This window comes from Xyrauchen texanus, chromosome 49 (genome assembly GCF_025860055.1).
Source record: "Xyrauchen texanus isolate HMW12.3.18 chromosome 49, RBS_HiC_50CHRs, whole genome shotgun sequence".
Lineage (NCBI taxonomy): Eukaryota > Metazoa > Chordata > Actinopteri > Cypriniformes > Catostomidae > Xyrauchen > Xyrauchen texanus.
Genome location: NC_068324.1, coordinates 4,093,130 through 4,115,536, shown reverse-complemented (window position 1 = coordinate 4,115,536; position 22,407 = coordinate 4,093,130). Strand labels below are relative to the sequence as shown.

The 22,407-nt window shown below is 39.6% G+C and overlaps 1 protein-coding gene across 2 annotated transcripts in view; it reads right to left on the bottom strand.

The window, feature by feature from the left end:
- Positions 1–1,901: 1,901 nt before the first annotated feature.
- The window catches only part of LOC127640742 (plexin-B2-like), a 187,684-nt gene continuing 167,178 nt past the window's right edge, over positions 1,902–22,407 (bottom strand). For both annotated transcript variants that reach the window (XM_052123463.1, XM_052123464.1), the window contains 18 exons: positions 21,181–21,390; positions 20,892–21,071; positions 19,829–19,965; positions 19,626–19,726; positions 17,862–18,091; positions 16,409–16,590; positions 15,140–15,206; positions 14,310–14,456; positions 12,688–12,844; positions 12,493–12,593; positions 12,316–12,400; positions 12,049–12,200; positions 9,604–9,764; positions 6,828–6,975; positions 6,675–6,739; positions 6,016–6,091; positions 5,860–5,934; positions 1,902–5,673 (listed from right to left, as the gene is read on the bottom strand). In XM_052123463.1, coding sequence (XP_051979423.1) covers positions 5,569–5,673; positions 5,860–5,934; positions 6,016–6,091; positions 6,675–6,739; positions 6,828–6,975; positions 9,604–9,764; positions 12,049–12,200; positions 12,316–12,400; positions 12,493–12,593; positions 12,688–12,844; positions 14,310–14,456; positions 15,140–15,206; positions 16,409–16,590; positions 17,862–18,091; positions 19,626–19,726; positions 19,829–19,965; positions 20,892–21,071; positions 21,181–21,390 — 2,379 coding nt within the window. In that variant the 3' untranslated portion in view covers positions 1,902–5,568. The remainder of the gene's footprint in view (positions 5,674–5,859; positions 5,935–6,015; positions 6,092–6,674; positions 6,740–6,827; positions 6,976–9,603; positions 9,765–12,048; positions 12,201–12,315; positions 12,401–12,492; positions 12,594–12,687; positions 12,845–14,309; positions 14,457–15,139; positions 15,207–16,408; positions 16,591–17,861; positions 18,092–19,625; positions 19,727–19,828; positions 19,966–20,891; positions 21,072–21,180; positions 21,391–22,407) is intronic.

The window sequence follows — 22,407 nt, the reverse complement described above, 5'->3', positions numbered from 1 at the left end:
GCCCCTCACTGTAATTTTTTGTTTTTGGCACCATTCTGAGTAAACACTAGATACTGTTGTGCATGAAAATCCCAGAAATACTCAAACCAGCCCATCTGGCACCAACAATCATCCATGCAATTATCTAATCCAGGGGTCGGGAACCTGTTTTCACTCAGGAGCCAATTTAAAAATTTTTGGTTGATGCATTTTTTCGAAATAGCCATACGACAAACAAATCATTTACCATCTTCAAAAACACATTTTTTCAATAAATGTAAATGTTTATGCCCATAGACGACTCAAAAACAAACAAATATGCAAACATTAATAAGTAACATGTTGCAATATGGAATTGAGTGCACGTGTTTGTGCGGGTCTCCAAAAAATTACTTAATTTTACTTCCCTTTTGGGCTGGGCGATATGTAGAAAAATATTTTAATGATAATCGTATTTAAAATAAGGCGATATCAGATTATATGGTCAACCCCCAAGTTTGGTGAATATTTTTGCTTTATTGATTTTGCTTAAAAACATTATTTCTTGAAACATGAAAAACTTAAACTAAAGACTATTTCTAAATTCAAATTGCACTTTAAACGAAAAGCAATTAAAATATGAAGTGATTAAAAAGTCTTCTATATAACCACCTCCCCAAATCCAAACATTTACGGTCTCCAACAGCCCCATTTGCCATCATGCAAGTATCAGTATGTGACAACAGGTGCAAATTAAGAACTAAAAACAATTATAAATGTAAAGATAATTATCATAATAAATAAGCCTAAAAAATTCCCCAAAAATGCTGCCAAATGTGTGTTCTTATCAAATGTGTTTGTATTGTGTTTTGGTACACATTATGCTGTCTTGTATTACTTTATGATTTAATCACTTTCATCTTTGTTTCTTTAATACAAAGATACCCGTTTGCATTACTGAACCTGCTCAGAGTTGCGTTCACAATGTGTAAGAGCGAACTGCTCCGTGGAAATTAAGCAAAACTCTCGAGATGATCGGAAATCATATCCAGCATTCTCATATACAACATTATACTTCCAAACAGTTTTCAGTTGAATGAAACAGAGAAAAAGGAGTGATAACTTTTTACATGGCTTGCTCCACGAGACAGGGTCCCGTTGCACGCCTCTGAACAAACAGAGAATCAGACTTGAGCAATTGCGGCTTTTATTTAGTCTGTTCTTAAAAATATAATAAAGCGTGTTTCTTAAAGCGCGTCTTTTTGCATTTCTTGTCATGTGTCACTCGAGATGTCTTACAGGTCACCTTCCACAGTTGCTGGTACATCAGCAAAATACTCTGCATGAAAAACCTGCGTTTAGTGGGAGTTCATTTCAAACCTTGTTCACCAGGAGTAGGCTGAACGATAAATTCGGGAGAAATTCAATCAAAACAGTGCCATTGACTTCAAGCTTTGCAATCACACTCGCTCTTTCTGTTGGAAAATTATCTCTAGAAAGTTTTAAACGTTTTAAATGTGTTTGTGAATGGTGAGACACCCGGTGAGCCACTTGATTTTTAACAAAGAGCCACTTGTGGCTCGTGAGTCATAGGTTCCCAACCCCTGATCTAATCAGCCAATCATGTGGCAGCAGTGCAGTGCATAAAATCATGCAGATGTGGGTCAGGAGCTTCAGTTAATATTCACATCAACCTTCAGAATGGGGAAAAAAAATGTGATATCAGTGATTTCGACAGTGGCATGATTGTTGGTGCCAGATGGGCTGGTTTGAGTATTTCTGTAACTGCTGATCTCCTGCGTTTTGTTTCACATGAAGTGTAATAACCTACTTTGCCTTCGTTTATTCCAGCAGCAATTCAGAATTTTTTATGTAATAATTTAGCAGAATATCTGAATAGTTTTTGTAGTCTAGAAAAGAGGCGAAACGAAACTGTTGAGAAATTAAGGGGTATGTTTATTGAAACAAGGACCAGGTGGCATGATCAGTCCTCCGAGAGCTGCTGTGTCTGAATCCATTCGCAGTTCTCTGTCCGAAGTCCCAGAATGCTTTGCTCTCGACACATTCACAAGTAAAAGGAAAGATATAAACAACAACAAACTGAGTTTTCTCAGAGCGTAATGCACAGGAGAACAAGTGTAGACAGATTAGCATTTTAATACAAAGGCATATATTTTCATAAGGACAAAAAATAACAATATTAACTGCACAGCAGTAAGAAAAGGTTTTGTACAGATTATTTGTTGATACGCATCAATTAAACACAATTTTGGGTCAGTACAGTGATAAAAAAAAGTGTGCTAATCGATATATCTTTTTGCATAAAGACCAAACGTAATGGCAGCTGTCTAGATGGACATTCTCAAGCGTTTTCCCAATGCAGTAAACTCCTAAAAAGCAAACACACACACACACACACACACACACTCAAAAGATTTGCACGTTATTAAAAACTGCGCTTTTGCTCTATACATACAGCATGTTCAAATATATTGGCATGTTCTGGCTACAGCACATCTCTGAATACTGAACTTACTGTTAACACCACACTTTACATACGCCACGACCTCTGACCTCTACACGCCCAACAACTACCCCCCACCCCATTTGAATCCCAAATCGACATCTTCAATACAACTGTACCAATCCCATTTAAACACTTTAAGGCACGTTTTGGCTACAGAAAGGCTTAAAGAAGCATTTCACACTCAACTACAGAGACTTGCATCTTCGCTTGTGCTTTAAAAGAGTCGTTCACCCAAAAAAGAAAATTCTGTTATTATTTACTCGCCCTCATGTAGTTTCAAACCTGTGCACGGTTATTTATGTATGACAAGAGCTGTGATTTGAAAATGTCTCCTTTTGTGCTCCACACAAAAATAACAGAATGCAAGTTTCGAATGAAAGGCAGGCGAGTAAAAATGACAGAATTTGTATTTTTGGGATCGAACTATCCCTTTAAATTAAAGAGAAAGGGAAAATAGTGGATTTGAAAGCAGGAGTCAGCATCACGCATGCAGTTACGATCAAATGAAGCTCCCACTGGTTTTATTAAAGTGGAGGGGAAGGGGGGGGGGGGGGGTCGTGCCAAGACGCTTCACGCCAAGCAGCACGGCCCAACTCTTAAAGCACCCTAGCTGTGTTCAAAGAGAAGGAATCCCAACGTCCAACATCGCAAGCCATTTGCCTTCAATACTGTTCAAAATCCTTTAACTGGTACTGTAGATGTTGCAGAAATAATGTAAATGAAAAAAATATATCTGGTTTGAATAGGTTTGGTCTCTCACAGCAGAAATTGTCATTATCCTTCCTGCCAAATTAAACCATTCACGTTCTAGGTATCACAGTGAAACCATTCTAACGAAAGAAAAACTCCCAAGATTTGAGGCCAGAAAGTGTCAAATTAAACATTTCTCAACATCACTTGCAAAACTGTCTCTAAACGCTAGAGTATACTTTGTTGTCCGCGTGATGTTAAGATTTTTCACAGGTGCCATCATACATAAAAATGAAATGTTCGTTATTCGTTATTGCCCGTGTTGATTATTTGTGGGTCTGCTAGTTATAAAGCACGTCCACACTAAAGTGTAAGTTATACTTCGTTTTTCCACGTTCCATTACGTCTCACGCACAGTCGAGCACTCTAGCGTTTCAAAATATACTCTTTTGGACCGAGAGCCCATATGGATGCGTTCGACGCATGCGCACTACATCTGCACTGGGATACTCTGTAGTACAGCCAACCGCAGGCACATGCGCAGATGACGCGTGTACTGTGCTGATGACAGAATTTGCATCATGCAGATAACCAGAGTATATTTTGGCCTTGAAACATGTCATTTGTTCAGTACATCGACAATTTGTGTTGTACATAATAAATACAGTCAGTATCGAACCTTTCACAACTCTAGAAATAGACTTTTCAAACATATCTTCATACATAAAATTTAAAAGCCTCAGAACAAATATTATTTATTAGTTATTGCCTTATATGCTTATCTGTAGGTCTGCTATTGGTACATGTAGCTGAAATGAAAAAGTAAACTCTTTTGACAGCGAGGCCGTACAAAAGCATTTATCGCACGCACACCAAGATAGCTTACAAATACTCCTTAATAGTCAACGGCAGGTGCATGTGTGATGACGTGTAAAGATGCGCACTGTCAGCGTGTCTAGAAAAACTGGGCTGCACACAGACAGTACGCGTGTACTGTGCAGACCAGGGATGGATTACCGACCGGGCCAGTGGAGCCAGTGCCCAGGGGTCCTTGACTACCAGAGGCCCTTGACTGCCCGGGGGGACCCCGGGCTTTAAGGTTGCGTGATTCAGTTTGGCGATCCCCCCCGCTCGAAAACCCATCAACAATGAAAATGAAAATGAAACTTGCCCCCCAACTGTTCAACAAATTTTCGCCATGAAAACAAACCCCCCCAACAAAATTTGGAGGGGGGCACTTGGAGATAATTGGCCCAGGGGTCTTTGCAAGTCATAAACATTCCCTGGTGCAGACGACATAATTTGCATAATTTGTCTGTCAGACTTAGCGGCACGCAGAAAACGGAAATATACTTTGGACTTTTAAGACAAATAGTGCTGTATAGTTAGTACTGAACCTTTCAGAATTAAAACTTTTTTAAATAACACGCTGGAAATAAAGACTTGACGGGTACCATCAATGTAAAAATAAATGCCTTTATTCGTTATTGCCTGCGTTGAATATTCTCATCTGTACTGTGCTGTGCTGAAATAATTTGCGTCACGTGCACCATGCATGTGAGACTTAGCAGCTCGCGGACAACCGAAGTATAATTTGCGAAATTAGCAATAAATTCAGTCAGTATCGACCTTTTAATATTAAACAACTTTCTAAAATAACACAACACTGAAAATAAAGATTTTTCACAGGTGCCATCATACATAAAATTGAAATGCCTTACGACAAATTTTTTAGTTGTTTTTGCCTGTGTTGATTATTTGTGGGTCTGCACATTGGTCAATGTAGCTGAATTGAAATAAATGTAGCTGAATTGAAATGCCTTATGACGACAAATTTTATTGGTTATTGCCCGCGTTGATTATCTGTGGGTCTGCTAGTTGATTTAGCAGATGTAGCTGAATTAAAATTGAAGCTTATGACATTGGAATACTAGTGTACTGCATACTGTTCAGTATCCACTGCAATCTATTTATTTAACTTTTTTTCTGAGATGATGTCACTTTTAGCAGTTTTGGTTGGTCGATACCAGATATGACCTCACTGTAGGCTCCTCCCCCGCATACATATGCTGTAGGACCATACCAGTGACACTGGGCGGATCCCTTTTGGTCAAAATTTAGGCAACCTGTTGCGGACACACACACACACGCGCACACACACGCAGACAAACTCTTACACAGAATTGACACAAGGCCGTCCTATTTAAAAAGTTATTTTCCTCTTATAAAGACCGCACATTAAAAAATATATAGAATACAATTTTAAAACCTTTTTCTCTCTACACAGGAAAAAAATTGAACATCTGATTATAGTTATATGCTAAGCACACACGCAGTGTGTTCATACACACATTCTCTCTCTCTCTCTCTGTGTGTGTTATCCACTGGCAGGGTTAAAGGTCAGTGACTTTGTTCTCAAGTGCTGCTGCGATCTGTTGCAGTCTCAGAGTTAACTGTTTACTCTGAGCAGCAGGGTCCTCCTCCAGAGACATTATTATCTAAAGAGAGAGAGAAATACAGATTAAATGACCAGGGAATAAACAAATGCATTTTAAAAGTACACTACAAATATTAAATGTAGTGTCTCAATTTGAGCGCATTAAAAATGGCATTTACTGTGTAATAAATATACAATAGGGATTTGAAAAATGAGGACAGAACGTTGTGTGTGTTTGTATACTCACCCCATCATAGTATTTACTGGCGTACCGGTAGAGCTGGTGAAGTGCCACCTGTGTGTTCAGTTTCTCTGTGTGTGCCTGAAGAACAAACACAAGTCAACACCCGTCTCTCGTTTCCCTAATAATATCACTGAAAGCTCATCACGCACATACACTCACCCGAGACACTTCAGCCAGATGTGTGTTCATCTCCTGGTCACTGACGGGCACCATCTGCCGAACTCCTTTATAGTACCTGTGTAAACACAAAATGGCTTTATACACATAGCTGGACTTCAGTGTGAACTCTGGTCCACATTGTGGATACTTCTGACCAAGAACTGCCCACTTAGACAGGAAGAGACCTTCTGATGTGTAAAGCGACCAACTACTCTACTCTACTACTAATTGGATGTTTAGTGGCAGGTTAAATCTGAAATCTCTAATAACTAAAGTCCCTTTAAGATAAGTAACGCCCCAGGCAGCTATTTTATTTTATCTAGGCAAGAGTCATGCAAATGCGATTCTTTTAAATCTACAGTGCCAAATATACAGCGTTACCAGTGTAGTTCGATTCCCAGACAAATGACTCTTTTGAGGCGATTCTTTTAAATCGACAGCAATTATTTTTTAATCTAAAGCGCAAAACATGTAGCATGACCAAGGTAATTTGATTCCTAGAAGAATGACTCTTATGAGACTCAATTCTTAAGAATCATTAATGGAACAGTTAAGGAGCTGGAATGCACCAATATGCATAATATGGTCCATAAACAGTTGGAGACAACACAACAACTGATTTAAAATAGCATTTCTTTCTCTGAAAACTCATCACTTACTCGTCTACCATCCGCTTGTAGGTGGAGATCTCCTTTGCATAGAGTAACTTGTTGCTGGGAGAATCCTGGAGGCGATAAACACAGCATGTTTATAAATGACTTCTTTTGTGTTTGTGTTCTCTTAAGTGGAAAAATGGATTTTAGCAGGCTCACCCGACTGAGTTTGTGCTCTGTTTTCGTACAAGCGTCCATAAAGGTCTGAGCAATGACGGACAGTGAGGCATCCACAACCTCGCTCACATGCACGTCGAAAATAAAGTGAGGATTTTTCAGAATGTTCACCCAGAAACGCAACGGTAAACTGCAAAGATAGAGAGTAAGAGACAGATAGACACATTTACATTTATGCATTTGGCAGACTGCTTTTATCCAAAGTGACTTACAGAGCACTTATTACAGGGACAATCCCCCCGGAGCAACCTGGAGTTAAGTGTCTTACTCAAGGACACAATGGTGATGGCTGTGGGGATCGAACCAGCGACCTTCTGATTAACAGTATAGTGCTTTAGCCCACTATGCCACCACCACTCCGTAGACACAGTATTAAAGCTGGAGTGTATACATTTTTTCCCCTCTTTTATTTTCTATTTTCTCCCCAATTTGGAATGGCCAGTTCCCAATGTGCTCTAAGTCCTCATGATGGCGTAGTAGCTCGCCTCAATCTGGGTGACGGAGGACGAATCTCAGTTGCCTCCGCGTCTGAGACCGCCAATCCGCGCATTTAATCACGTGGCTTGTTGAGCGCATTACCACGGTTACCTAGCGTGTGTGGAAGCTTCACGCTATTCTCAACGGCATCCACTCACAACTCACCACGCGCCCCACCAAGAGCGAGAACCACATTATGGTGACCACGAGGAGGTTAACTCAATGTGACTCTACCCTCCCTAGCAACCAGGCCAATTGGTTGCTTAGGAAGCCTCACTGGAGTCACTCAGCACATCCTGGATTTGAACTTGCGACTCCAGGTGTGGTAGTCAGCGTCTTCACTTGCTGAGCTACCCAGGCCCCCAAATTTTTCCCTCTTAATATTCAGACACAAATACAAGTAGGCCATTCATAGGCTGATTTTCACATCAAAAGGATGAATAAACATCAAAGTTATATACATAGGCCAGAAACATACTTTATGCAAGTATATGTACACATATGCAAGCACTTGACCACTGCATTGCCAACGTTAGTCTGGTTGAACATGCTTAATGTACCTTCTTGTGTTACTGTGGTGGTAACAAACCACAGTACTCAAGGGGGCAATAGAATTACTTTTAAAAGTTTGTGCCATTAAATTGGATGTGTTATTATTCAGGTAAGTTTCTAAAAATACACAGATCAGCCACAAGATTAAAACCACCTGCCTAATATTGTGTAGCTCCCCCTTGTGCCACCAAAACAGCGCCAACCCCTCACCACAATTGTACAGAGCGGTTATCTGAGTTACTGTAGGCTTTGTCAGTTCAAACCAGTCAGGCCATTCTCTGTTGACCTCTCTTATAAACAAGGCATTTCCATCCACAGATTTCATCATTCTGATGGTTGATGTGAACATCAACTGAAGCTCCTGACCCGTATTTGAATGATTTTATGCACTGCACTGCTGCCACACAGTTGGATGATTAGAAAATCGCAAAGATGATTGTTGGTGCCAAACGGGCTGGTTTGAGTATTTCTGGGATTTTCACACACAACAGTCTCAAGAATTTACTCGAATGGTGCCAAAAACAAAAAACATCCTGTGAGGGGCAGTTCTGCAGATGGAAATGTCTTGTTGATGAGAGAGGTCAATAGAAAATGTCCAGAATGGTTTGAACTGACAAAGTCTACGGCAACTCAGATAACAGCTCTGTACAATTGTGGTGAGAAGATTATAATCTGAGAACACTATTCTGAGAAGCGGGTTGGCGCAGTTTTGGCGGCACGAGGAGTACCTGCACAATATTAGGCAGGTGATTTAGTGTTGTGGTTGATCGGTGAATTTTGAATTTACCTTACTTACTCAGCAATATTAGCTGACTTGAAAAAGAAAACTCCCTGTAGAAGCGGACAGTTGCCACCAATGTTCGCTATAGTGCCCCTTGTGGCAACGTTGATAATGCAACATAAATATGTGTTGCATTCTCAACATTGCCACAAGGGGCACTATAGCGAACATTGGTGTGAACTGTCCGCTTCTACTTTGAGTTCTTTGCATTGAGGTCTGACACATTTTGTAATGCATCAACGAACCGAATTGAGCTTGCGTAGCTAGAAGCACCTGTGTAGAGTATGTTTCGGCATTTAGGGTTAGGTGTTTGTACAAATCCCTAACCCCAAGTACAAGCAAGTGTAATAGCGACAGGTAAGGGAACACCACTAATTGTGCATTTGATCCATTTGATACAACATCTTTCCTTCAAATGGAGCATACATTTTATAAAGAGCAAATAATTCCCTCAATACTCATGCCATTGGAGCATGAGCGCGGACAGCTTTGGAATTTTAAACAGGTTATTAAACAGTTCAAGTTTTTGTTTCGTGTGATCTAGTTTTAAAAAAGCTCATTCAGATGAGTGATTTTAGGATCTATATATTGGCCAGCCGCATCTCTGCAGACAACAGCAACAACAACAACAACAACAACAACAACAAAGAAAGCGTATAATAACAGAACAATTAAATTAACCAGGGACATAATTAAGGTGTTTGTTTGGCTGCGGGCGGCATTATATTTAATGGAAACCCTGAGAGTGTGCAAAGCTGCTGAAGCGATGATATTGCTCGTCACAATTCTCTGCGGCAGCTATCAATCACAGCGCATCCACGACAACACATCAGGCGGAATAAATGAACGCGGAGCTGACATTAGCATATGCAGACAGGTCTCCAGAGAAAAATGACAATCACAGAACAGAGAATCCCGCTGCGAGACAACACGCACACATGTTCCCACCTGTTGGTCTTCCAGATGTGTATGGTTTCTTCATCTACGTTCTCATGTCTCAGCGCTTGCTCATCCAGGAAGTCAAAAAAGTATTTAACAGCTGGCGGGACCGTGGCACCTGAACAGAGAACGCTGCTAAATAAATCGTCCACGAATTGCTGCAGCGTACCCTATAAAAACAGATACACAAGAGTGCACAGAAAGGTTAATATTGCATTTTTAAATTCAAAGTTGGCATGAAATCCAAATGTACGCCATTTACTTTATTAAACTTTGCTAGTCTTATCGTTGATGATTTATTTGTTCATTTTGTTAATACTTTACAATAAGGTCCCACTTGTAAACATTAGTTTGCAATGCTAGTTATCATGAATTAACAATGAACAATACGTTTACAATACTTGTATTTATTAATCTTAGTTAATGATAATTTCACCACATACAAATACGTTATTAAAAGCAAAAGTTGCACTTGTTAACATTGTTAGTTAATGTTTGGTAATAAAATACAATTGTTCATTGTAAGTTTATGTTAGTTCATAGTGTGTTAACTAAAGATGTAGAACTGCTGTAAAACATATATTTTTCATTGTTTATTCATGATACCTAATGCATTTATTAATGATAATGAATGGTAAAAACATTTTATTTTTTTTGTCCATTTCTTTCTCATTTAATATTCTGCTTCAAATGTAAATTTGTAACATTATGGAACTAAAATGTGTTACGAATGTGGTTTTGTGTTCACTTTAAATACTATTTTCTTGACATTTAAAAAAAGTCCCTTTAAACCAAAAAACGAATTTCTCTCTGCGATGAACATTTTGAATAGAAACAATAGATTCCTCTGGAGCCTTTCAAACCTGAAGTGAACATTTGCATGTCAACAAATGATTTTGTTTCTACTGTTGATTTTTCTACTCCTCACCTGGCAATGAAACGGCCACATGTTGTGAAGGCGTGAATGTGGTAACGGCAAGTATTCGCATCGCTTTTGGTGTGAAAGGGCAATTTTTTTTGGCAATTCGTTAAAATTTTTCATGTCTCGTTCGGTGTGAAAAGGTCTTCACATAATGGTTCTGTATGTTTTTATTTACTTTACGTTCAAGTGTTAAGGTATTGTCCACACTGTGTAACTTTTCAAATATTTGATGCTGTTAAACAACACAAAATTTGTGGAATCAAGTAACTAGTTCTTTGTTTCCTGGTGGACAGACAAAAATCTCAGTACCATGAATCCTAAAATTTAGATAGTAGCTATCCTATCATATCGAAATTGGCAGATTTCACATAAGTCATCTTGGCGTACAATATGCAGCGCAATCTTTTGTCAGATCGACATAAAAAGAGACAATTGCACGCGTACGTACGCGCAGGCGTGCACGCACACAGGCACGAACGCACACACGCATGCACGCGCGCACACAGGCACTTTTTTAATTTTTAATGAAAAGATGTATATTTTAAGATTAGTTCATGTTTTCTGAACTAACATGATCTAACAATGAATGGTAACCTCCTCGTGGTCGCTATAATGTGGTTCGTTCTCGGTGGGGCCTGTGGTGAGTTGGGGCGTGGATGCCGCGGTGGATGGCGAGAAGCCTCCACACACACTATGTCTCCGTGGCAACAGCTCAACAAGCCACGTGATAAGATGCGCGGATTGACGGTCTCAGACGCAGAGGCAACTGAGATTCGTCCTCCACCACCCAGATTGAGGCGAATCACTACGCGACCATGAGGATTTAAAAGCACAATGGGAATTGGGTATTCCAAATTGGGGAGAAAAAAATTAAAATAATGAGGAAAATAAATGTACTTAATATAGTCAAAAGTAGGCTTACTATTTTTGAAATCAACTTATCTTAAGTATCTTGCTTTGAGGAGATTTCGATATTTTTTGTAGAAAACAAGAAAAAAAACGCTGATTAAAAGGAATGTTCCGGGTTCAATACAAGTTTAGCTCAATCGACAGCGTTTGTGGTATAATGTTGATTACCAAAAAAATTTATTTCGACTCGTCCCTCCTTTTCTTAAAAAAACAAAATGCAAATATCGAGTTTACAATGAGGCACTTACAATGGAAGTGAATGGTGCCAATTTGCATTCTTTCTTCAGTTAAATCTTGTGTATTATTTGAGCTGTAAATTTGCTTAAATTGTAATTTTTACAGTAATTTTAGGGTTTGTTGACGTTATATCGTCATGACAACGGAGTTGTAAAATTGGCTATAACTTTGTTGTGATTTTTTCCACACTAAAATCATGTTAACACGCATATTGTTTATGTCTTGTGGCAGTACATTTCAAACAGTGAGTATTTTAACATTCAAAAATCGGCCCCATTCACTTCCAAAATTCAGTTTCGTTCAATAAAAGTAAAATGCACATGCCGTTTCATATAGTTTCAAGGGAAAGTCACATTTTTATGATATTTACTTCCTTTAGGAAGTACCTTGACAGAGAGCAGTCTGGTGAGATAGATCTCTGTGATGGCTTTAGTCATGGACTTGTCCTTTATACTTCCTCTCTTCGATTTCATCTCATCCAGCTCGTCCGCTGGTCGAACAAGGTGAAAAACTTTATCATCCTCCAACAGGGCATTTCCTGTCAAGATATTTAGACACGGGTTCAGAGTAGTGTGTGTACCAAATGATCCACTTGTGCATGTGTGAAGTCCAAAGACAACTTTGAGGAAGTTGGTAATTAGATTTCGGCTCACTCTCTTCATGGTTGTCATGATTTTGGTCATACGACTGTTGCGTGTGTTGAACTCTGGAGAGGACCAGTGTTGCGTTATCTCGTACCTAAAACATACATGCACACAAAAAGTGAGAATCATTCCCTTTAAGGACAACAACAAGACTGAAGTAGCCATTGCAGTGGAGGTTTCGCTCACATTATAATGTGCCAGTGTGTTGATGTGTCTCCATTTGCCCTCCTTCTGTGATGTCACGTCCAGATCAGACAGAATCTGCCCCGTAGAGCCGGGACGCCACTCTGTGGAGGAACAGACCACAGCACAAGCAGATAAATAATGTCTTTATACATTTTGGAACAGGCTTTAACACGCAAGACACACACACTCACTCACCGAGCGTAACGCTGTCTACTTTGGGTCTCTGAGAGTACGGCAGGTTTTTGTACACCTGCTCGAGGATTTTCTCCTTCACCTGAGAGATGGTGTCACAGTTCAGCACCTTTACTGGCGTGATGTCAGGCCCCTCCCCCTGCACCAGCACCTGAAGCGTCTGAGGTCAAAGGGTGAATGTTATGACCCTCAACAGAGAAGGTGTAGCTTTAATACAATCCAAGACACAAACACCCACACTGTTCTTTGTTGACAAGTCACTAAATGTAGCGATCTAACTAACTTGACAAATATGAAGCATAGACATATTTGAATGTCAGTATATTTCACCTTTATTGAATTCATGTTGATTTTGACCGACTCAGTCTCGAGAGAAAAGGAAAATTGGCTGTTTTATTTTTATATATAGTTTCCTTTATCTGTTTGTGTGGAGCTGCGAGCACAGGCATTAAATATAAAGAGTCCCTATGTCTCTGTCTATGCCTGTCACAGTTAGGAAAGACTAAGAAAATTTTCGTAGAAAAACAAAAACACATTCAATAAATCGATTTTAAAAACTATCGGCCGATAAATAGGTAAAAATCGCCTTATTACATATTATTATATTTCGTATAAAGTAAATTAAGCATATTTTTGTCACAAAAACATCACAATGCACATTTAATTAAATTAATAAAATGATATAATAGTTTTTAGATTTTAATATTTTGTTTTACAAATACTATTGTATAATTTCACAATGTAATATTAATAAATAAATGTAATAAAAAAAAGTGGCCAGTCTGGATATTTTCATTACTGTATTACAGCAATAAGACATCAGCAAACTCCAATATCGGCCGATTAATCGGGTGTCTACCTTCTTTACCACCTTCGATATAGACATCAGCAAAATCCAATATCGGCCTTGCTTTGGACAGTCTGAATCAGTTTAGTAAATCGTTTTGTTTTGCAAAACGTTAAAATTTGTATTTATCTATCGGCCGATTAATCGGTTATCAGCTTTCACCCACTACCTTAGTTATTGTAATGGCAAATTCCAGTATCATTCGACCTCTAAACACTTACAAATTATATCTCTCTTTAATATTTAATTTATTTTCCCAAGATATTAATCAATAAATCACATTTTGTATCATCAAGTAAAATAAGCCTATTTTTGTTTGCGAAAAATCATCAAAATGTATATTTAAAGGTGCTATATGTAAGATTGACAACAAGCGTTTGAAATGGGTACTGCAGTCCAAATTCAAAATATTGGAGAGTAGTCTGCCCTGCCCCAGACTCGAAGCTCATGCGGGTTGCCAGAATGAGGACACGGCTGTGTCTCGCTGCCTTGAAACCAGGCTGCACATGAGTCTCACAGAGTATGAATGTGAGTTCTCAAATGTTGAATGAACTCAAAATATCCATCCCTACTAGTAGCTGATATAAATTAGATAGCTAATTTTAGGTGACGCTCAATGCTTACCTGTTAAAGGAGAAAATTAGCCTGAGAAAACTCAGCATCCGTTTTAAATGATTTCTGGGCTTTAAGCTGTCTCCATCTTCCAAAGACATCTCCTATTATTTATCCTTGTTTTACTACGACTGCCAACATTAACGCTCACGCACACATTCCATACCAGTATGCTGTACTCCACGTCGTCTCCGAGCAGGCCCGTGTCGTTCAGTGTGTATTTCGCTTTCTTGACCTGAGCATCCACTGGCCCTTTTTCAATCTGGTGTTTAATAGCCCTGAAGAGTTTGTACAGCGGCTCTCCAGCAGTGTCCTAAACAGATGCAAACATTTGAACATTTATTGTCCAAGTAAATCTCTAAATTGTCAAGCAACATCTCAACATAGAAGCAACATAGAGATAGACCCGCCCTAAACTCACACCATTGGTTGAGACAATGTTGCTATGGTGAGCTGGTTGGGATGCTCAAACAAACATAGCAATGTTTTGAAAGCACCGCAAAGCCACAGTGATCCACATTTGAGTGAAAACAACTTACCAAAGGCTTACTTATAGTTGTCTCTGCATATTAAACTGGGGTAAGAGAAAGTATTTTAACACACTTCAGCTTTAAAGTGCGTTTCTGACGGCAGAGATGCTGTAACTCATGTGAAGTGCTGATTCATGCAGAACGGGCCTCTCATTAAACACCGTTATCATCATCTCAGCAACATTCATGAATATCAAAGCATGACCAAGAACCCTGAGGTGAGAACAAAACCCATCGCTCTAAGACTAATAAAAAAATGAAAATGAAATAACATTAATGAAATTAAACATTAATAAATGAAATTAAAGTTGAAGTATGCAATTTTTTTCAATGTTAAAATACTTTCTCCTAACCAAGCAGAATGTGCACAGACAATTGTTAGACAGTCATTTGTAGGACAACTTTATAGAGTGTAAGCACAGCACTGACCAACACAAAGAGTAGTTAAAAAAGGTTGATATTTTACCTTTAGGTACTGATAGAGACAGATAGACATCCAGTTACTCAGCATTCTCTCCACCACTGTTTCAGACCTGTGGATAACACACACGCACACACATCGTGACGCAAAGAATATTGCACCTGAAAGAACCATTTACCGGATCATCAAGAACTTCAAGGAGAAAGGTTCAACTGAACTGAAGAAGACTTCAGGACGTCCCAGAATGTCCAACAAGCGCCAGGACCATCTCCTCCTGAGGAGTCAGCTACGGAATTGTCACCACCAGTGCAGAGCTTGCGCAATATTGGCAGCGGGTTGGTGTGAGTGCATATGCACGCACAGTGAGGTGAAGACTTTTGGACAATGGCCTGGTGTCAAGAAGGGCAACAAAAAAGCCACTTCTCTCCAAGAAAAACATTAAGGACAGACTGAAATTCTGCAGGAAGTACAAGGATTAGACAGTAGAAGTCTGGTGCAAAGTTATTTTCTCCAATGAAGCCCCTTCCGACTGTTTGGGACATCTGGAAAATCGATAGTCCGGAGAAGAAAAGGTGAACGCTACCTTCTGTGTCGTGCCAAAATTGAAGCATCCTGAGACCATCCATGTGTGGGGTTGCTTTTCATACAAGGGAGTGGGCTCTCTCACAATTCTGCCCAAAAACTCTGCCATGAATAAAGAATGGTATCAAAATGTCCTGCAAGAGCAACTTCTCCCAATGATCCAGGAGCAATTTGGTGATCCGTGCAATTTCCAGCATGATGGAGCACCATGTCACAAGGCAAGAGTGATAATGAAGAGGCTCGGAGATCATTACATTGAAATTTTGGATCTGTGGCCAGGCAACTCTCCGGATCTTAATTCCATTGAGAACCTGTGGTCAATCCTCAAAAGGTGAGTGGACAAACAGAAGCCCACAGAGCAAATTGCAGAGGTTATGAAGAACAAGGGTCAACACTGTAAATATTGACTCTTTGCATATATTGAATGTTTTGCCAATAAAAGGCTTTAAAATGTGAATAATGGGAACTTTATCGTCAGAACGCATTATCGTAATGAGAATTTTTTCATTGTCACAAAGCAAAAGAAAATATTTTATTTTGATTTTGGGGTAAAATGTGACGTGAACACATTTCATGAGATTTACCCATAAACATGACTGTTGGAAATTGCGAATAGCCAGCCAATCAGATTGGAGCTTGCAGATTTGAGAAAGTTCTTGCCATTTTTGTGTGCAATATGCATTAGATGGCACATGGACTAGTGTTTAGCATGCTGTTCTGATAGTGTCTCACCTGCGTAGTAGCAGTTTGGGGTTCTTGCTGTGAACGTATTCCTCCATGAGACCCAGCAGTAGCGTCCTCATGATATCTGTGTAATACTCCAGCTTACCGTGAAGCGCTACAGTAAGTAGAGATGCAAAGTACACTTTGGCCCTGGCGTTAAAATCTGGACGCCCCTCAAGCGTTCTGATAAACTTAACACACAAAGAGAGAGAGAAATGAGATTTAAACCGTTTGTAAACACAAAGTAAATGTATTTACTTTATTATTGCATCTGTGGAACATTTAGCTTTACATTTATTTACTATGCATCTATTATAATGATTATTTATGTCCATTTACGCTTCAAGATGAACTGTTGTATATCGTGTGGAATGATATAAACACTGGGGACATAATTACTGGCCAGCCTTTAAACAATGACAGTGTGTGGGAGGGCTTGTTTATTTGTTTATGCTTACACGTGTGTGTCATTACATGTACATGTTTAATTGTGTTTGTGGCATGAATATAAAAGACCTCAATGAGAACGTAGGCGTTGATTGAGACCTCTGGGGCCAATTTTTAACATCAATCTGTTTAACTGATGGAAATGTTTGCATGATGTCTACAGGGCTTGATCACTAGGGCGTACATTTTTGTGTTTATAGGAGTGTGGATTCTGAGAAATCCCTGACATTTATCATAAAACATGAATTCCCTGACCCTCCAAGCTATTAAGTGAAAAATAATTTAAAATGAGAAGGTTGAAGGCAGCTATATATTAACTGATCATAATTACAGTGGGTCTCATTCACTAATAATTGCATACGGGGGGCCTGGGTAGCTCAGGGAGTATTGATGCTGAAAACCCCCGTATAGTCGCAAGTTCGAATCCAGGGCGTGCTGAGTGACTCCAGCCAGGTCTCCTACACAACCAAATTAGCCCAGTTGCTAGGGAGGGTAGAGTCACATGGGGTAACCTCCTCGTGGTCACTATAATGTGGTGTGTGGTGAGTTGTGCGTGGATGCTGTGGAGAATAGCGTGAAGCCTCCACACACACTAGGTCTCCGCGGTAACGCGCTCAACAAGCCACGTGATAAGATGCGCGGATTGATGGTCTCAGACATGGAGGCAATTAAGATTCGTCCTCCGCCACCCGGATTGAGGCGATTCACTATGCCACCACGAGGACTTGGAGCGCATTGGGAATTCCAAATTGGGGATAAAATGGGATAACATAAAATAAAATAAATAATTGCATACGAGTGTGCATTCTCACGCCAAATTTCCACTGGATTCACAAACAGGTGTGTGGCGCACATACATAAAATTTTTATTTGATTCCAAATTTGACCCTAAATTTATTAAAGTCCTGCAAATGTTTGGATGAATCATGAGTTCTGTGAGAAAACATTCGATTCACAGATTTTATGCAGAATGACATGGTTAGTGAATGACACCCAGTGTGTTTGAGTTGCATACATTGATGAGGAACGTTTTGCTGTTGAGCAGATTGGAGAACTGGTTCAGTGCTTGGGTTACTGTAGCCCTGCGGGATTCTGGGATATCCAGTTTTCCGGTGATCATTACGTCGTTGGCGCCATCTTTAGAAGGCAGGAAGAAGACCCGGTCTGTGTAGGTCTTGTAGTCGAGGAATGGGATCCTGCCTTCGCTCAGATCATTAGTGTGGTCCTCCATTTCAATCATCAGATCTGCTCAGGATATGACAGGATGATGATTTGTTACGACCACAGCTTAAAACCTTACTTTGAGCTAAACTTATCTAGAATTGAATGCCTAGTGAGCTGGCTTCCTACATAAGACAGCATTTTTAGGCATTATAGGCAAACTATCAAAACTAAAATATTAGTTTTTCCACTTTACTTTAAAAATACATTCTGTCTATATTTCCTCTGTGTTCCATTGACGTACACAACACATTAACTCCCTTATGAGGTGCACGCCCTTTAGCCATCACAGACACACAAACAGACGTACATATGAGCATAATTCATGTTTTATATGCATTTGATGTAAATAATATTCATTTAGTAATATTGCACATTTACCTACAGTAATATTATTAACATCAAATGCATTTGAAACCTGAATTACGTCTATTTGTGTACATTAAATATATAACGTAAGCATTATTTAAAGTCAGTAACTGTAATCTAATTACAAGAAATTTGTTATATTACTTTTAACCCTTGTGCACTATACTGGTCTTTTTGGACCCGTTTTGATTTTTCTTCTTTAATAAAAAATGGTCTCCTTTATCTGAGTGGTACAAGACTTGGTGAATTTTCCTGCACTAGCTATCTGAACACACACGCAAAAAATCTGGACTTGATTCGATAAGTCAAAGGGGTCGTAAAAACATCCCGCCATAGGAAATGAATGGGAAATACTAAAACAGAGATTTTTATGTTCTGCTTTTGTCAAATAAAAATAAAAAAATCAGACACAATGCAGAACACAACCACACATAAATGTGTGGTGAGACTATAAAACATCCACAATGCAGAAAACACATGCACGCAAACACACACCAACACACACGCAGGTTTGTTTGACTATATTAGTGATCTCTCATTGACATCCATTCATTTCACATCAGACTAACATTATTTAATATTTTCAAACTCTACCCCTAGACCTAAACCTAACTATCACACAAACATGTGCACATCACTAGATTTGAAGATCAACATCATCTGACTGTGGCAGGGCGGAGGGCGTGGCCGGGTCGTGATTCCACACACCCAGCCCCCGCCCTCCACCCTGCCACATTCCTCCCTCGTTCTCTCAGGCCGGGGAGCTCCTCCGTCCCCCGGCAGATGGCCGCGGCTGCTCCGTTGGGGTGGATGGTAGTGGCGAGGACTTTACTACGGCGCATCCCTCTTCCTTCCTGGGTTTCGGCACCAGTGTAAAGGGATTAATGGAAATGAGGAGGCGAGAACCGACTTGACGATATAAATAATAGTTTAAAATAAAACTCAAGAGTTCCAAAAAGACAGGTGTTGGACAGCTGTCCGTAAATCTCTTTCTCTGTCGCACTGCCGTCTTCAGTCGGCAGTGCGACCGAAGTCGATAGTTTTTTTTTCACATTCAGTACTTGTTTTTCTTGTTATTGACACTCTCTCAAAGCTAGACATTACTGTTTCCAAGAACAAAACTTGTCAGGCTAACTAACCCCATGTTACAGTAGTTACAGGGTTGTGTGCATGTGTGTGCATATATGACCTGTGAACTCCTTTTTGCAGCGGTCCCGAACACTTTCCTCCAAATTCTCCAGCTGATGTTTGACTTTCTCGTACTCTCTCTCGGCCTGCTGGCTCTTCCTCCTACACACACATGATCAAATGAATTCATGAATTAATTAAATGAATGTTCATTCAAATGAACGCCTCAGGGGCATTGTGGGAAAGAAGGATTTGATTTTTAACCTGTAGCAGACGACAGAGATGGCGATAATCAGCAGCATGGGAAACACCACCGCTGGGATGATGATGGGCAATGGAAGAATGTACTTCCTCTCATACTGAACGGAGCCCACCACCCATTCGCCATTCCCAAACTTAATCTGAGAGCCACAGGAGAAATGAGAAATGGTAAGATTTCCAGATGTACGATGGATAAATAAATAGATTATTAAAAAAAATAATAATAATTAAGATAAACTGTTGATGGATGGATGATATGCAGATAAATAAGAGGATGGATGGCTTTACAGATTATTGGACTGATGAATGGATGGATGGACAGATTTCTAGAAAAATGGAGGGATGGATTTCAAGATTAATGGATGGATGATTCATAGATTAATTTCCAGAAAAACGGATGGACGGAAAGATTTCAAGATGAATTTATGGATTAAATTATTTCTTGAAAAAAATGGGTGGAATGATGGATAGATGGACCTCAAGATGGATGGATGGATGGAATGATTTCTTGAAAATATGGATGGAGGGTCACATGAATGGATTTTCAGAAAAAAATATATGGAATGATGGATAGATCTCAAGATGGATGGATGGATGGACGGACAGACGGATGGATTTCTAGAAAAAATAAAGGATGGATTTCCAGAAAGATGGATGGATGGATTTCAAGATTTAGGGATTGATGGATGGATGATTGATGGATGGACAGATTTCCAGACAAACAGATCAATGGATGGACGGATACATTCGCAGATGTAGAAATGGATGCACTGATTTATAGAAAAATGGATGGAGGGATGTATGCTTGGATTTTTTTTCTAGACAAATAAATAGATGGATAGATTCCCATATGGATGGATTTCCAGAAAAATGGATGGATGGAAAGATCTCAAGATGGATGGATGAATGATGGATGAATTTCCTGAATAAATGAATGGGTGGATGGATGCTTGAAGGATGAATACATGGATTTCCAGAAAATTGGATCAAGGAATGGATGAATGGATGATAGATTTCCAGATGAATGGATGAATAGATGATTGATGGATGGATGGTGGTCTCTCACCAGCAGGTCCAGAGGTTCCAAACTGGTGTCTCGTCTCTGTCTTTTGGATCGAGCTCTTGGTGCAGTTGAGGGCGGATCAAGGAATAATTTATCATCCTGTAGCGTGTTCACGTTACACTGAACATCACCCACAAACGCCTGCGCCTCCTTCGCCGTCATCGCTTTAGAAAAACCACGACCCTGGGACACACAAAAACCTTTGCTGAAATGGTTTGATTTCACAATTTAATGAGCAAACAAACATGCATGAAAACCCTGTGTTTGACTCATGTTATGAGCAGATACTCACAGTGACGATTATCATACTGTTTTCAGTGATAACATTTTTGCTGAGCGGATCGAACACAGGGTCAGGGTGATACTCAAATGGAGTCAGCTCACTTTGGAGGTTATCAAGCTGAACATATGTCCTGAAGAACTGAGACTCGTATGTCTGGCTGACTGCAGGTGTCACGAACATGATTACAGTGTCATTTTTAGATATCGAACCCTCTACAAACTGAAAGAGAAAAAAGAAAGATTGCATTAATGCTGCTCCTCTTCAGTTAAAGGGAAAGTTCACCCCAAAAAATTAATTCTGGCATAATTTACTCACCATCATATTGTTCCAACCCAACACAATACAATACGAGATGTTAGGCAGAATGTCTGAGCTGCTTTTTCCATACAACAAAAGAGGATGGTGACTTGTGCGGTCAAGCTCCAAAAAGGACTTACGGTACCATACTGCATATTTAAACTTGGCACATGGCAATAGCATTTGGTTTCAATGTTGTCAAACCTGCCGTGACATGACTAAAAGGCACCATTGTTTAACTGAACACAAGCGCAAATGAGATTTGTGAGCTCTGCCAAAGAAATGAAAAACTTTGTTTCAATATTGGTCTGTTCCTATTGTATGGCTTTCAAAGACTTTGGATATAGTACACATGTTGTATGAACTACTATTATTCTGTTTATAGTCCTTTTAGGAGCTTGGCAGTAAGTCACCATCCACTTGCATTTTATGGAAAAGAGCAGCTCAGTCACTCTGCATAATATCTACTTTTGTCTACTACCAAATTGGGTTTGAATTACATTAAGAGTGAGTAACTGATGACAAAATGTAATTTTTTTTTTTTTGTGTGAACTATCCCTTTAAATGAACCATTTCCTCAGTTATCTGTCTATTAATTTCCCAGGAGCCCCAAATGAGCAGAACATGGGCCAAAGGCCTTCATAAAACAAAAACTGAGGCGTAACAGACTTCTGCAGGAGGATCTATTGATATTCTGAGGGGGAGCAGCACAAGTCTAAATGTGGGGGTGGTAAAACCGAGAGATAGACGGATAAAAAGATAGATAGTCAGAGTTCTGGAGAAATAGAGATCTGGAGTACAGAAGCTTCAGATAAAAAAGATGAAATGAAACATTTATCAAGTTTTTCGTTAGATAAACGTTTGTCTTGTCCATGAATGCTTCAGAACAGAGCAGGTGTCGCCTCATATTGTCATTTCAATCAGAACGGAGTAATTCAT